General features: G+C 37.8%; 1 protein-coding gene across 14 annotated transcripts in view; it reads right to left on the reverse strand.

Moving 5' to 3' along the window:
- Window positions 1-14949, reverse strand: part of ptk2aa (protein tyrosine kinase 2aa) — a 64673-nt gene that overhangs the window by 21934 nt on the left and 27790 nt on the right. For 7 of the 14 annotated variants that reach the window (XM_081612166.1, XM_081612165.1, XM_081612159.1 and 4 more), the window contains 11 exons: window positions 13434-13521; window positions 12368-12447; window positions 11952-12014; window positions 8928-8982; window positions 4156-4296; window positions 3943-4020; window positions 3614-3721; window positions 2377-2494; window positions 1622-1652; window positions 318-382; window positions 32-118 (listed from right to left, as the gene is read on the reverse strand). In XM_081612166.1, coding sequence (XP_081468292.1) covers window positions 32-118; window positions 318-382; window positions 1622-1652; window positions 2377-2494; window positions 3614-3721; window positions 3943-4020; window positions 4156-4296; window positions 8928-8982; window positions 11952-12014; window positions 12368-12447; window positions 13434-13521 — 914 coding nt within the window. Of the gene's footprint in view, window positions 1-31; window positions 119-317; window positions 383-604; window positions 623-1621; window positions 1653-2376; window positions 2495-3613; window positions 3722-3942; window positions 4021-4155; window positions 4297-8927; window positions 8983-11951; window positions 12015-12367; window positions 12448-13433; window positions 13522-14949 lie in introns of those variants that run through there. The other 7 variants (XM_008422137.3, XM_081612163.1, XM_081612164.1 and 4 more) reach the window with 4 other exon arrangements.

Raw genomic sequence — 14949 nt, forward strand, 5'->3', positions numbered from 1 at the left:
GCTCTTCTACTCCAATAAGAGCCAGCAATACCATTGGGCGGCGAGTCTGAACAGAAGACAAAGGGGAGGAGCAAACGCCGAGCCTTGGTTGGCTTGGGGGACGTCGATGTCGCTAGGTCTTTAGCCAATCAGGTGAGGGAAGAGGACGATGGAGTGAGAGGAAAAACAAGAGTGAATGGATGTGAGGAAAACAAGTAAGGACAGAAACAAAAGGCAGCAGGAAAAGAGAGAGGGAGAGGAAGTGTGGAAAAAGCAGATGTTGGAGGAAGTGGAAAGAAGATATCTCAAATCAGCCTGTGCATGGCTCTGCATCTTACCAGAAACAGAGATCGTTCTTACTCCGCTCCGGACTGCCTCTAACTTTTTCTCATTGTTGGAAACTCTGAATTCAAACAGAAAAAGCAGAGAAAACCAATTCAGTCAACACGTAAACAACTAAAAACGTTCCTAGTCCAAGAAAAACTGTGAAAAATCCCAAGTGATTCCATAAGTGAGCTCATGTAAACAGATTAAACGGCCACGACATGTTCGCGTTCCCTCATGCAGCTCGCTAAAAGCAGAGAAAGGAAACCATGACTGTGTCTCGCTGTAGACCGATCCTTACGGTTTCTCTTCCTTGGTCTGCTGCTCTGTCAGCTGAGCTCCACTAAGGTCTTAACGTCACTAATTGAAGAGGGAATGAGAAAGGATAAGCAGCGAGCAAAGTGAGAGGAAGGAGGAGACTAAGAGTGTTTAAATACCCAAAGTGGAAAATATTTGGCTTCCTTCTTTATCTCCTTATTTGACCAAGGAAACAGAGTGAGGGGGAGAGATTTAGGTTGAAAAGTAAGCAAAACTGCTCATGTTTGAAGTTCAGCGAGAAAGAGAGAAATGTGTGGCCAGGCTGCAAATAACTACCTGATCTCCAGAGAGTTGGATCTTTGATTGAAATATAGATAAACACAAACTTCAAATACTGGAAAATTGTCAGACTTTTTCTTTTATTGTGAGAGTGAGTGGGTTACTAAGCAACAAACATCACCACCAAAAATAGAGAGAGGCTGAGTGTTTCTGAAGTAAAGGCTTAAAACAGGAATATAAAATATAAATAGTGCAGGGAATTGTTGTTTAAGGTAAGTTTTATTCTATTCTGAGTAATCAGTATTTACCATGAATTTTTCTTTTTGCTAGAAAATTTAGTTTTACTTTGCATTATCTTGTTTTAGCCACTGGTGGAAAAAAAAATCTATAATAGATGTGGCTGTTTCTAGAAATTAGGAATTTCTGTCTTCTGGGGAAACACCCTTAGACAAACAGATTCTCTGGAAAAAATTAGATTAAGCTTTAAATGCCCAAACATGTACATTGGTTTTCTGGTTCAATGTTTTTAAAGAAAACAACCATGAAACAGATTTTGATGTTGATAATCACTCATCTTCCAAGAAACTTAATATTATCAAATGACTAATCACCCAATGTTTCTGTAGAAAAATAAACAAGTCCTTCATATCAGTTGTGCTGATTTCAAACTACAAGCTCAATCAGCGTGGTAAACCCACAAGAATGTTGCTTGTATTCCCAATGTGAGGTCTTAAAGCTTTGACAGGAGCCACATGTGAGCATGACGGATTCAGGGACTTACTTTGGGATGGAAGGCAGAGCTCTCTCTCCCTCTAGAGGACAAAAGCAGACACTGCGGTCAAAACAAACTCAGGAGACGCAAATCAAATTTGTTATAGTTAGCTGTGCAAAACACTCAGAGAACAAAAACTATATACAATTGGATTATGTGAAAAATGTTTGAGTCATTTAATGTTTTACAATGAAAGAAAATCATCTGAAAAGCCGCAACACTAATTAAAAAAAAAAAGCTACTATTTACCAAGGATTTACAATAACAACTACTCAGTCTGTGCTTTGGTAGTTTAAATGTAAAAAAATGTAATTAATCATCTCCACAATATAACTGACCTCAGCATCAGGAAAGGAGTTATTTACATTCTATGTAAAAATGTTACTGTTATAATACATATTAATAAAAATGGGACATTTACATCACTAAAATATTTAAAGTTAATGATTGCTGATATACAGGAAGAAATTAAAATCTCATATAATTTTTTGTTTAGTGACTCATATTCTGGTCAATAAAAACTCCAAAATAAATGTTTTAAATTCATATTTGTGAATGAAAAGAACGTAGAGCAGACTGAAAAGTAGCCAAAAACTCAAAATACAGGAAAATTAATACATTTCCTTTGATTTCCATGTGAACAAGTACTTTTTCAAAACTAAATTTAAGAAACTATAAAATGTCACAGCAGGTCTGAAATGTGTGTATCCAGTGCTCATTTGCTCCTTGTAGATTAATATTTCTAAGTCATCCTTTGCACCCACCTTTCTGTACTCTGACAATGAACGAGTGCGTTTCCATGGAGACGAGCCGACAGTAACCATCAATCAAATCAGCCAAGTTTTCCGCCGTGGTGAGCAACGCTGTTGTAACTGTGAGAGGCTGTACGAGTAAACACACACACACACACACACAGAGAGAGATGATCTCACACAAAGATATACACACACGCATGATCAATTAATAGGCAGAAAGTTTAATCCATGTGGTTTCCAGCTGCCTCTGACACCAGGGAAAACTATTCTCTGACAAACAGCACCAACGATGTGTTTGTAAATCCTGCGCTTCCAACGCCAATAAACCAATACTGACTCAAGTTAATCAAAGCATTGCTTAGATGTTAGACATGGAGCGACATGCTTTTCCTGTTTCCACAGCGCTTAACATCCAGACATCAAAATTATAGCGTCAACCACGAGAAGGAAAAGACAAATGATATACAACTCCAGCCACATGCGTGAAAATCCTCAGTAATACAATATTTTTCTTATTGAAGAACAAAACCTTCAGTTTGGGTATTTTAATTCAGCAAGGGCAACAACCTGTGGATAAGTTTATTTTTTTTAAATCAGTGAGGAAAAATGACAGTCCACCCTTTGGTCAATAGGACAGAATTTTAAATTTAGGAGTTTAAATTCTGTAGAAATTCTACTGAAGTTCTACACCAGAGATTAACAAACTCCATGTTTACATTTGTGATGGTAGGAAATAAAAGTGATTTTTTTTTTCCCCCTGGGTTGCTTCTAAAACAACTGACTGCAACGTAGATTCCCTCAATAGACTGTACCCTCATTCACTTTACAACTAAAGTAACTAGAGATTATTATATGTACTAATAAAGTTGCCAGAGGTTGCCAGAGGATTTATTTCCAACTAAAGAAAGAGAAGATTTTTATAAAAGTTTCAGAGTGAGATTTTGAATCTGCAATAAAAATACATTTATTTTAACACTTCTTAAACTTCTTATAATAAATGTTGCAGGCAGTGCACATTAAAGTATACATTTTTTTAAACAGATGGTTGTAAAAACATGAATCTTTGTTGATTTTAAATGACAAATTTTCTTCAATATATAAAAGAAGAGAGAAAAAAAAGTCTAATATTTGCATATCAGGATTGGGTGGAGAACAATATTTACACCCAGGGCAGATGACCTGAATTATTTCCAGAAGGAGGTCACAGTGTGTCAGACAGACAGACAGTCAGACAGACAGACAGTACCTCAGCAGCTCCGGCTACATTCAGCTGCAGCATGCCTTTCCTGTCTTTCTCCTCCATAGCCGAGTACTGGATGGACTGGACTTGGTTAAAGTTTGCTAAATGTGTTGGCTGGAGACAGAGAAGCACAAGAAAAAAATCAAATGGTTCAGCAATATGTAACAATGATTGCGATTGATCGATTTTGCTGAGATCCACAAAGCCAAAAGCACCTCGGTATCCTTTTCATATTTTGTGACATTGCAACCGCAAACTCAAGTGACAGATCAAAATAACAGCGTGTATAATTATGAAATAGAGTCTTCATTAGTAAGTGTGCATCTGATACTTACCGTTGATCCCTTATCAGTGAGGTAACTGATGCCTTCTTCTGGCCCGATGGCTAACTCTACCTGAATCACCCAGCTGGACTGTAAGAGACGAGAGGGGGAAAAAAAGACTTAATGCAGGACCGGATGCCACCAACAGGGGTCAATCTAGTGCTTCTGCAGCACACAGAGGGACACAAAGTCCTGCTTCTGAGGAGTAACTTGGGAGACACTTACCCCCAGGGCACATTTAAAGAACTCCTTGTCGTAGCGGTAAATTGGTGCGAGTATCTCCAGGAACTTGAGGATGCACTGCTCGTCGTTGAGATTGGCCACCTGCTTGAATGTTTGCTGGATTAGCTTCCGGAGGGTTTTAGCCTGGAGAGAAGCAGGAAGTGAGTAAAGATATTTTTTTAAACTGTTATGTAGTTGGTGGATCAAAAAATAGATGAATAAAAAAAAACTGTCTGACAGGATGAAGTAGAGGCGGCTGTATTTTTATCTCCCTGCATGAATGTACAGCCACAGACATTGATTGACTAATAGTCCACTCTGTTTCCAATTAAACTGACCTGTGCACTTCATTCTCAGCTCGGATCAATAACTAAACAAAGGCACTCTGACCATATTAGTTACAAAACTAAACATCAATGACTTGGCCTATTCAGGGACTCTAAATTACTTCACACATAATAAACTAATCTTTCTAGAGTAGATTGTAGAGCTGACCTAAAAAGGTTTTTTTTTTTTTTTAAATGTGCTCTACGTCACTGAAGAGCAGACAGATGGCGGTAAATCTATCTAGGAACAATAATACATGATTTACAAAACCTTACCTACTTATGATGAGAATGAAAATAAAGACAATCAAAACACTTATACACACTCGTACTTCACATGCATCCAAATGTAAGTCAAAACGTTTGTGGCTTGCATGTAAAATTTGAACATATGCATTTTAAAAAGCAAAACTGCACAGAAATGCACAACAGATTTTTTATTTTCACTTGTAAAAATTTTGGTAAAAACTGCAAATTATTCTCGCCTCATAATTATGAGGTATTTTTGGGTTGGACCAATGCACTAAAACACGCTGGTTTATGGTTGTAGCATCACAAAACTGCAGACAAGTCCATCGAAACCTTTTTGAATCACTGCAGTAAAAATGTATAATTCAATCGTAAATACTGTAGAGTACAGTTTTGAGCATTACAGAGCGCTGCTGCCAGCTGTCCAGTTGCTAAGCTCAGGGGAATCAACAAATCAACACAATACACACTCAGACACACATGTTTCTCAACAATATCCCAGTGTTCACACATCAACAATGGCAGATGTGAAAATACACTCAGGATTTCATGTTTTTAAGTGCTGCTCGTGCTCCAGAAAGGATTGCTGTTTTAATTCCTAGAATTCCACCACAAACACACAAAAATGTCCACCCTTCCTGAGAGGAAGCACTGCAGCTGGCTATCAGCCTCCACATCACCATGCTAACCGTGGCTACGCCAGCAAACTCTCCAACTGGGCTGATTACCAACATTAAGATCCATCATGGCTGATGTGCATTTAAAACGGTTCCTACAATGTTTTCCATTTCCAAATACCACACTTTTCTAGAGTAAAACTTATTAGATTTCTGTCCGTTTTTATATTTTTTAATATTTATGTGAAGAAAACATTTAGTAATCTAGGTTTCAGTTTCTATATGTTATAGAAACTGAACTTATTTCCCACGTCTTTCTTCCCATCTCTACTACCTTAGATTAGTCAAATCTGGGTTAACCTGGACAAATACAGATTCTTTAAATGGCAGATTTTAGCCCTTAATGCCTTAAGTTTTGTTTGCATAAATTGATCAAAAAAAGAAAATGGAAATTTTTATGTTTCTTGTTTTATTACTTAAAGGATAAGCTATCTTAACTTCTTCTAATTTTTAAGAGACTAGGCTAAAAAAAAGCAGAAATTGATGTTTTTTAAATTAGTTCAGTTCCCAATTTGAGTTTTTATCCAACAAATCTGACCATTTGAGTTATTGATAAACAGTCAAAGATAAATGAGAGGCTTTATTTTTCAGAAATTTAGATTTTTATCTTTTTGATCATGAAAAAGGAGTAAAGTCAAAACTCAAATATTTTTGAGTTAATTTTTTTTCATAATGATCCACATACGGAAAACGAAGAAGTAAAATTCCAGAATTAAACTTGCCGGTGATCCCGCACTTCAAGGTTTCGTAGAAATTCAGATATAAAGTCATAGCTGCAGTAATAAAGAGTGCGCTAACAATAATTAAATTTTTTTGCATTTTCAAATGTTTATGTTTTTATAAGGAAACACAGACTTTTGAGTAAAAATATTCAATCATATAGTGAACATGCACAAACTTAAAGCAAAAAAAAATTTCTCCAGATTTACTGTGATCAATTAGGATCAATTATGTAATTCATTAGTTTTCAAAACATTCTAGAAACATCTGTCATTTATTCACAAATATTTTCTGCAAAAACAAACAGCTGCTGTTAGATGTGAAACTACAGAAATGTTCCATTTTTGAAAAAGCTGCAAATGTCAACACAGTCTCTCTTTCCACGTGAAAAACTGATTCAGAAAGTTGCAGTGGGTTGTCAGCATATCCTAAACCCTCCACCACCTTATACCATCAAACTGCCCACCCCATCTCTGAGTTTACTTTAAAACTTAACACAATAAGGCCAGTGTTTTATTATTAAGAGTCCATGACAATAATGGAACAAGCTAATGAAGCCACTTTAACACCATGAGACGGTATTTCAATATGCTATTCATCCGACGAGAGCGACAAGCTTGTCAAATCAAGCTGCGGTTGCTTCAAACTTTGATCTCCAAAGGTCATTTTCACTAAACCCGCTGTCGATACCAATGAACAGACTCTGCTCTTTATAACAGCTAACATAAGTTACTGCTTACTACCGCAGCCATCTGCTCCGGGCTGAATGTGCGTGTGTGAGAGCAGAGTCTATTGAGGGAGAATAATCTCATTAAATGACCACGGTTCCCTTTCGGCAGAGCGAACGACAGAAACGTAAATGGCAGCTGCGCTCCCTCCCTGTTCGGACCCCCGCACACATGTGAATGTGTGAATTGTAAAAAGCAGCACAAATGTCATTTTAGTCCAACTCTACAAGAATCGGTTCGTCTGCCTCACACTGATAATATGATCAAAAGTATTAAAAGCAACGATTGACAGGTCATTCGGTTTGCTGATTATAATAGATGCATACAAGACAATAATGCCATATTCATCAATTTACAAATTGATAAATTGTCGCGACTTTATGATTTAAAGAAACAGACTTAATGAGAGAAAACGGAGGCCATTTTTAGTGAACAAGAAGACAAAGAAGGTAAAGAAGGAAGGCAGGTGATGAGAGGAGAGTCGGCCCTGCTGGACTGGCAGAAGAGAGAGAGAACGGGGGAGAAGCGGCACTCAACACCTCCCCCTTCCTCCTCATTGTTGGGATGAATGAGTGGGTTTAACCGTGACCCAAAGGTCACACACACACAACGTGTGTACATACACTAGCGTGTACCGTCACAGACTCCGTCTCCCTCTGCAGAGCATCTGTCTGCCCGCCTGCTGACATCGGGACCTTTTCGGGTCACCGAGACTTTTAATACCGAGAGACACGCAGACGCACAAAGATCTCCCCATAAACACGTGCCGTAAATTTATCACTGACACCTTTCATCGTGCAAAAACACACACACATACACACACACGTCTTTTATTTCACGGTAACATCCGTTCAGTTTGAAATAAACTCTTTAATTGGTTACTGAATTTATTACTAAGTGAGCATGACCACAGCCTTCTTCAAAAGTAAAGAAACAAAAGCAACTTTATCCCCTTTCCAAATTTCCATGCACTTACCGCTTGAAAGAAGTTTACATTTTAGTGATTTTTTTTTAAATTATTTATTTTATTTTATTTTTTCCTTGACAACACATCAAATACCACATGTTACGATCTGGAAAGTTTCTTTATTTAAGAGGGATCCTGTAGAAGCAGCGTCACGCGGTAGAAACTGACCTACTCTAATCGAGCAGATGGAGAATTGTGACACCAGCTGCTGGGAGTCAAGAGTGAAGTAATTAAGGTGCCTTTTAACTGCAGGAACTACCAGAGTAGTTTTGTTGGGGTCATTAATAAGCCCCCTCTGTTTCCACTGATCATACTGGGGTAAAGGCGGATTATCCAGGTAGAAATTTACCCCAGAAAACAGCCCTGGTGCAATGCCCCCTCAAGGTGAAGCTTTGTGCCGAACGAGTTGCAAAACACTTTTTATCGTTTCAGTTTTATTATCGTTATCTTCCAGCTATCCAAGTTCAAACTATCATTGTTATATATTTTAAATTCCTGCTGTCGAGACAAAGGGAGAAAAACCTTGAGTTAAAGTAATGTATTAGGGCTTTAAAATGTTTTTATTTGGATAAGCTGTTAATCTGGCATGTTTCCTGTAGGTTTGACGGGAGTTTCATTCATCTTCAGGTCACTGGGAAAAAAAAAAAATTAAAACACCCAAGTTGTGATACTGGTACAAGAATCATCACATGTAGTTTTGTTAACAAGACATTGGGATAAATGGATTAATTTTTTTTGCATAGTTTCATTGTTTTCACTACTCTTTCGGCCTGAACATTCTTTAATGCAAAGATAGATGTTTTGTTGTTCTAATTTTACTGTTTTCTGTCACTTTTGCTGCAGACAAGAGGGTGCTGTTGTCTCTGCTTGCAGGTTTTCCTTTTATATGACTAAAAAAAAATAACAGATTAACAAGACAAACTATTTCAGTGGCTCAAGTGTTGGGAATACACACAATAAACAACTGATATGAAATGCAAGAGACCAAGCTTAAAGATTTGTTCTGTTTCTTTCACAAACATTGTAAAGCAAAACAAGAACACCCGTCTGCTTAAGCAGCTTTAAGCATATGAAGTCCGCCTCTCCTTATATGGACAAACCATCTCACCTTGACAGAGTCCAGCAGATCTTTAGGGAAAAATCGCCTCAGACCGACATCTTTCCTGAAAAGAGAAGCAGAGATCAGAGAGCTGTAATCACACGAGGAATGTTAAATGGCTTGCATTTCTCTCTTTATCTGATCTCAGCTGTCTAAATTTCCTCTGCTGTGACACTTTGAGAAAGAGAAAGACATGGCAAGACAGGTACTAGAGTAAAAACAGGAAGGTTTCATTCATCCTCGCCTGAAAATGGATATAAAGTCCTGAAATTTGCAGGGAAAGTGAGTGATGCAGGCCAGAGTGGAGAAAGGGGAATCTTAGTGACCAAGAAAGATGTGCAGTGTTATAGCAGGAAGCTAACTAATGACTCATATTCCTCAGAGGAAAATATGAGTACTCCAGAAGGAGGAAAAAGAGGAGCAAAGAGGGAGCAAGGAAAAGCCGAGGGAGGTTACATCATCTTTTCTCCGACAAAGGTCACTTCTCCAATCAATATTACACAACAGCATCATTACAGTACTTTGCTAAAAATGTGTGGGAAATATATGGCCAAAAAACCAGAGGCAAACATGAAAGACCTGTTTTTCATCGCAGAGTCTGCTAGAGGATTGTTTCTGTCAGACTTGAAGCTGCATCTGCCTTAAGGTTTCCAGCATCATAAAAAAGTATGAGAAAATATCCCATTACTGGGTTAAGCCTGTTCTTGTCTCAGTGTCACAGTGGACAAGTAAAGCAGGTTTAATGGGGGTTTGTTATTAGCTTCCGACTCCAATTCAGCAAAAAAAAAACAAAAGTGTTGTATGGGTTTATAACAACTATATATAAAGATGACATCTCCATGCACGTCTGAAGAAATATGATGAATATGATCCTGACATAATCAGATTTATTTTATGGAACAGAAACACCCATTACCTGACCTTTCAACTAAAATGGATTCAACTCCAACTTGTCACTAATTTGTAGAGATGCAACAGGAAGTCATCTGGGGACCAGAATGAGATGATATTATGTTTGACTTGCCCTGATAAGTGACTTGCACACCGACACCTAAAAATCCAATATTACTCCAGTCAATAAATGCACCATACATAGACAATGCCAGAATGAAGGCTGAGCTAGCTTCAGTATTAGTGAAGTGTTTGAAAATAAAGAGAGATCAATTATTTGTAGTTAGTTTGGACCATTTTCACTGGATGTTTTTAAACTAATCAATCATTCAGATATAAACAGCTGCACTGATCAGATTTTTATAGGCAATTTCTGTCTCTTTGCAAACAACCTTCAAAATATTTCAAGACAAGATAATCTAGAAGGCTGAGTGTTCATTAATTATTTATTTTAATAACAGAAGTGATGTCATGCCTCTGTGTGAAAGAGCAGACTGTAACAATGAGGCTTAGCGATTAGCATAATTAGCATATTAATACAGTTTCCTTTTAAAGTTACTCCTTTTTGTGCTTTCTCTGACCTCAACTTTGAGTCTCCTTTACTCAGTAATTACTTCAACATCAAAGAGTGGTGTTGTAACCTACACCTGTTAATGTGCTAAGACACAACGCTTTTACTCAATGGAAAAAAATTAGTCACTTCTTCTAGACAACACTAAAACATCCCGCGAGGTTTTACCTTTCATGACTTTTCTTGTTTAAACAAGAACATATTTTGGTTTTAAAGAGAAATAAATCTTGTTATAACGACAAACTTTCTCTTTTTAACGTTACACTGATGTTGTATTTCTCTGCCTGTTGAAACGCGTTCATGTGAAATCAAAGACAACTTAATTGAGAAAGATCTTAAAGTTGATACTTAAAAATTTTATTAACAGCAGTTTGTCGCAAAGGTACAATTGGCTTCCATTTCATTTGATTGTCTAGAAAATACTGCATAACTACTGCATTCCGATAAAGTCTGACAGACGGAAATTTGCTCATGATTCACAACGAGCAATGATCTGAAAACTTGGTATACACAGTTGATGATCAGATGAAGGACGATGTAGCTCAGGTCTTTTCTTGTTACTTAAAAGTGACGGCTTTCAGAAACTATTTATTTGCTGGGAGAAAGTATTTCTATGAACAACTATCTTTTTTTTTTACCACAGACTATTTATGCTGCCACGGTCAGATCCAAGGACCCCACTTTAAATATTACAAGGAAGTCTGGTTCTTTGTAAGTGTTAGGTATGGTTTAAAATCATTATGTGTCTAATGAGACAATCAAGGAGGATAGCATTTTATGTAACACCTTTTTTCAAATTAATTGAAATGGGCGGGTAAGGACCGACTGAAGCAAGCAGTATCATAAAAAACCCTAATATAAAAAGAAGATTTCTGTCTTCAACTATTAAGCAAGGGCCTAGCAGTCCCTTTTGGCCAACTGTCAGCCCTCCCTCTCTTTTGTCTTGCTTGTTTAAAATATGCATGACACTACATCTTTTTCCAATCAACAGAGAGACAGACAGCAAGGGACACAGAGGCAAAACAAAAGAGGAGCAGCTTGGGAGGAAAAAAACAGGCAGAAGGACGAAGAGATCACAAAGTGACAACGTGAGCCGGTGAAGAAACAGCGGACATTCTTCTCTTGTTAATTGGAAAGCTCGTTAGGCAGAGGTTCAAAGGAAAACCTTTCAATGCAAGTGAGCAGCTCGTTAGAGTCGGGACGCGTCAGAGCCGGGCCTAATTTAGACCATGCGTTGTTAATTCTTCATTCACAGCCACCGGCCAAAGAGCCCAAAGTGGGACAACAGCAGAGCCAAACATGAAGGCAAAAACCTTCTGACAGAGTTCAGGAAGTTTTCTCTTCACCATCTGACTGCAGCTGGTGTAAAGATTTAGCACTTCCAGATTTATTTTTAAAAACGAATAATAACCTTCAATTCAAACAACTGTTGCTACTTGATTCCCAAGTACATTTTCCGGGCAGAAACATGCTTATTTGGACATACTTTGAGTTGCTGGGGGAAGCAAGGAGACACATTTCTGGGTTCTACTTCAGCTTTTTTGGCACAGAGACAAAGGAGAAACACTTACTCCAGTAGTTCATAGTTGGACTTCTTGTCCAGAGCATTTCCTCTCATCTCTTTGAAGAACCTCCTGGAAGCGAAACAAGTGGGACACCAGAATAAAAACGGTCAGATAATTGACAACACTGGTTGGCAATCACAAAAGGACTTTACTTTAAATGAACATCTTAAACTATATTCAGTGTGAAGAGAAGACAAGCGAAAAGCTTCACTGACGTCCTATCTGAAAAAGAAACGTCTGCTGCTCTGAATAATGAATTACACACACTGACTAATGCTGGCGTGAGTTATTAGTGCAGCTCAGAGGCAGACCGACGGACACGGAAACAACTCCAGCGAACGCAATTAAATCTTCGTAAAGAATACTGCTGCTTTTTAGTCACCAGGAATTGCTTTTCAATGATTGGGGTTTTTTTTTTTTACCTGATTTCCAGACAGCCCAGCTTGAGCGCTACATCTTGTTCCACCTGATCTCCATACTGTGTCATGTAGTCATTTTTCACCTGAAAGAAACATAAATATCCAGCGCTTTTTATCTTAAAATCGAGTTTCTCCCACACGTTTTACTGACCCAGATTATCTGAAACCAAACAGACATTCTTCCAGCACCGCCATATGCCTCAGCGCTGGCGGCCAACAACCAAAGACTACATCGCCTTGCAAAAAAATATTTACAAACCATGAAACCTTTTTCACATTTTGTCACATTACAAATGTAAACTTGAGTGAAATGCACTGGGATTTTATGAAAATAGAACATTCTAACTAAAGAAAATACTTTGACTTCATATCATTACATATCTGGTTGAATATTCAGGGTGATTGTCCTGCTGGAAGATGAACACTCTTGAAGTTTTCAACAGATTTTCTTCCAGCTTTTCCCTGCATTAAACTTCATCCGCCTTCCCTGTTCCTGCTGAAGAAGCTAATCCTCAAGGCATGTCGGTGCCACCGCCAAGTTTTCAAATGAGGACTGTGTGTTTCTGGTCAAATGAAGTGTTAGTTTTTTGTTGTTTTTTTTTTGCTGCACTTAGCATTTTGCATGCTCTTTAGTATTCTTTTTTTTTTTTTTACTGAGTACAGTTCAATCTTCCTCATGTTTGCTGAGCCCTAGTGGCAAAATGTAAACAGGTCTTCTTACACATTTCTTCTCCCATATAAAGCCATTTTTGCATCCAAACTAATAGCTGTCCTGCCAATAATCTCCCACCTGAGGTGTGAATTTTGGCAGTTCTTCCAGAGGTACAAACTGTCTTTTGCTTGCATCTCTGATTTAATGCTGTCATTATCTGTCCTCTGGAGTCAAATGGTTGAAAATGGCAGATTTTTATTTGTAAAAACTTGTGAAAAATATGCATTATCTGCCCCTAGGTTCACAATTATGCATTACTTTGCAATGATTTGATAAATAAAGTCCTGAGGTTTGTGACTGTTACGTGGCAAAACGTGAAAAAGCTCAATGCACCATCTAGATGTTGTGGTTGTGTACCTGATGGTAGAAGTAGTTGAGTGTAGGTTTGTCTTCTGTAAACTGCTGGACGAAGCCTTTAGGGAGGTAGCGAATCCTTAGCTCATACCTGCAGGAGAAGAAGGCAAAGCCTAAAACTTCAGCACTTTTCACAGTCGAAAAGATGGATTGATTTGCATAAATTATGAACCTCTATTTAATTACGCAAATGCAAGATTACCAATCATAAATAATGTGCAAACACCCAGACGCTTGTTAGTTGGGAACAAGAAAAGGAAACTCTCACAAATTTAAGAAAGAAATAATTCTACAAATACAAATAAGCAAAAGGCAGAAGAAAAACCAGAAATAATTTAGGACAAACGGCATTAAGAAACATCACCACTCAGAGAAAGAATACGAATGAGGATTGTAAACCAGCATCATTGACAGAGATGCAAACAAAGAGAATGTTGTTGACTTAGCGAGACAAAGCAGACATCTGCTTCTCGCTCTGTCTTTATGTTCACAGAGAAAAGGTCTCCTCCTCACAGCAGAATTAGCACCAAGACAGCCGCAATAAAGTGAATATATACCACAGCCTTAACATCCAGGCTGAACAGCCCCACACACAAGGTTGAAAAACACTCAGGTCATGCCAATTTATCTGATGCTATTTGCAAATAAATCAACAACCGTAGAGTGCTGCGTGACAGACTGCTGACGCTAAATTAGTGGGGTGACTTTGAACGCCCATAAAAGTCACGCCAACCCAAAGCAGGAGACCAACTGGAAAGGTTAATCTCAGGCTTCCTAAAACAAACAAAACCCATTCTCTTCCCTAAAACTCTTTAATACAGGTATATTTTTACTCATCCATCATTACTCTAAATTAAATGTGAATCATAACAGATCTCTACAGCTACCGTACAAAACATAAGATAAATGATAAATGTGACTCAGCAAATATTTGCTGCTTTATTTCTAATCAGGGAACAAATAATTTTTGGCTACAGGGTTCCTTCACACTTCTCATATGAAATTTGATTCCTTCTCAGTCTCGACAGACCCAACAATAAATACAGAATACGAACACCAAAATACTGATGGGTATCGTTAAAATCAAGGAGTGACAATTAAGTAAATGTAAGAAAAAAATTGTTTTTCAATCACTACATTTATTCAAGAGTGGACAGGAGCCTCCATAATATATGTATTATGGTGCCATATGCAAGAAGAAGTATCTCTTCTTGCATATGGCACATTAAAATATTTTTTTTTACATTAAAATGTTTTTAAAAAACACCTTAACAAAAGAAATTCCAATGAATATGGACAGAACTCACTTGAGTTGCCAAAAAGAAAAACTGTTCTCACTCCTCACTCCTCTTGTTGAAAAACACACCAAAAAAAAATATTGTATTCAGTTATACTGCAAAACTTGCTTTGTAAGCCTTTTGCGTTTTCTGTAATTCCCATGCTTGTCTTGCTGGACACAGGTGCTCCACACACCACATCATTACAGTTGAGTAAACTAGCCTCGTGTCGCCCAAACAGA

The sequence above is a fragment of the Poecilia reticulata genome, chromosome 11 (genome assembly GCF_904066995.2).
Source record: "Poecilia reticulata chromosome 11, P_reticulata-male-v2, whole genome shotgun sequence".
Taxonomy (NCBI): domain Eukaryota; kingdom Metazoa; phylum Chordata; class Actinopteri; order Cyprinodontiformes; family Poeciliidae; genus Poecilia; species Poecilia reticulata.